Source organism: Lepeophtheirus salmonis, chromosome 9, assembly GCF_016086655.4.
Source record: "Lepeophtheirus salmonis chromosome 9, UVic_Lsal_1.4, whole genome shotgun sequence".
Classification (NCBI taxonomy): domain Eukaryota; kingdom Metazoa; phylum Arthropoda; class Copepoda; order Siphonostomatoida; family Caligidae; genus Lepeophtheirus; species Lepeophtheirus salmonis.
Window position 1 is genome coordinate 380,294 of NC_052139.2, and position 1,862 is coordinate 382,155.

The 1,862-nt window shown below is 32.0% G+C and overlaps 1 protein-coding gene across 1 annotated transcript; it reads left to right on the forward strand.

The window, feature by feature from the left end:
* The first annotated feature begins 608 nt into the window (after positions 1-608).
* LOC121124325 (U-scoloptoxin(01)-Er1a) lies at positions 609-1,338 on the forward strand. The gene has a single exon (XM_040719476.2). The coding sequence runs from the start codon at positions 666-668 to the stop codon at positions 1,059-1,061; it is 396 nt and encodes a 131-aa protein (XP_040575410.1). The 5' UTR covers positions 609-665; the 3' UTR covers positions 1,062-1,338.
* The last annotated feature ends 524 nt before the right edge of the window (positions 1,339-1,862 follow it).

Sequence of the window (1,862 nt, forward strand, 5' to 3'; positions counted from 1 at the left end):
ACGATTTAATTTATTACGTTACTTTTCTTTTAAGAAATCTATCAAGAAATAAACTAAAAGGTAATAGATTTTTATTTGGAATTAAGCAATTCAAAATAACATATATATATTTAAAAATATATCACTTAAGAAGAAGAAGCAATGATTGATTGATATCCATTAGGATTGAAAGAAGTACAAACTCAAAATCATTTATTCAACAAAATAACTTTTGGATGTTTCACACAAATGTTATAAAAATGTATTTCACAACAGTAGGAGGTAAATGAAAAAAGTATAGATTTATAAGACAAGGATATAAATGAATCAACAGGCTTCACTACATCCAATACTTCATTGAACTAAATGACCCCTTTTCATCTTGAATGGAAAAACAAAACAAAAAGAAGAGAACAAAAAGGCTTAGCGCGCAGTTATAGGTCGAGAACCTTGTACCATCTTTTCCCTCTGCTCCAGCAACGAAGAACATCTTCCACTTTGCTCATCTTTATTTTTGCGTCAAGTACGCTCGTGTGTTGTTACGCAAATGTTTGGGAAACACAAGAGTAGTAGTTGTTTGAGTGTCTGAGTTTTTTAAAGATGGGTATATAATGACGTCCAAAAACATGGAGGAGCATCAATTTGTCTTCGCAGCTTCATCTCAACAGGAGTAAAACAACCAAACCATGAATACCATCAGCGCTTTAGTACTTGCTATGATCGGAGCTTCCGTTGTCGTTTTGGCTCAAAGACCACCAACAGATCAATCATATCTTCTCCCTAATGAATATGAATCCATCCTTTTCAACCCCATTTCCACCTCCTTCAGCTGCGAAGGACAACAATACGGATACTACGCTGATGTTGACAACAACTGCCAAATCTTTCACATTTGTCTTCCCATTGAAGATGACGCCGGATTCGTCATTGAAACTGCTCACTTCAGCTTTATCTGTGGAAACCAAACCATCTTTGATCAACAAACCCTCACTTGCAACCACATCGATGATGCTTTCCCCTGTAACGAGGCTCCTTCTCTATACAACGCTGTTGAATTTGGCAAAATCCCTGACCAATTTTAACATGTTTCCTTCCATATTTTTCTTTTTTTTTCTAAGAAAAAAGAATATCCTACCTTGTATTCCCTTCAATCCATTTCCCCTTTTCAATTTCCCTCAAGACCTTATCGTACATACTGTACCTTAGATATTCTGTAATTACTCTCTACAGAATATATCAAAACTATATTCCATTTACAAAAAACCCTTTTTTTGTATGTCTTAAAAACATCATTTATATTATACAAACAATTTTGTCATATTTATGAATCAATAAAGTAAAAATATAATCAAAAAAATACTTTAAAATATTATTATTTCATCAAAAAAGCAAAGCTTTTGTATTAAATGCGTGATGTACACACTCAAGTACACTCAAGGTATAAACAAGAGAACATAATTTGAAGAAAATCGAATCCACCTATGTACATATAAAGTATGCATCTGTCTTCATATTCATTCTAATCCTTATTTCCAAGGCTTTTGCATTGGATTATTTTTATTTAACCCTGATTCATAACGATATAAGTATACAAGTCCTATGATGACATTGAATAATATACTAATTTAAAAGTAATAATGTTCCTTCAAGGGCTATCAAAAGGTCATTACATACTTGAATATTATTTTCTGGAGATGAAACATTTATTCAACAACTGACCTTTTTTCCTCTATTAAATATACTCCATTCCGTTTATGGCGTTTACTTCCTTGTTTTTTTATGTCATAACTTAGTTTTAATTACACACAAATGGTTTGTAGTTCGCTGATTCATGGATATTTTTTAATACTATCAAATTATTAGTGTTGAAACTCTGTCTTAGA

Bases quoted from the DNA above. Each gene is read 5' to 3' on its own strand.
- LOC121124325 (XM_040719476.2), top strand. From the start codon at position 666: ATGAATACCATCAGCGCTTTAGTACTTGCTATGATCGGAGCTTCCGTT.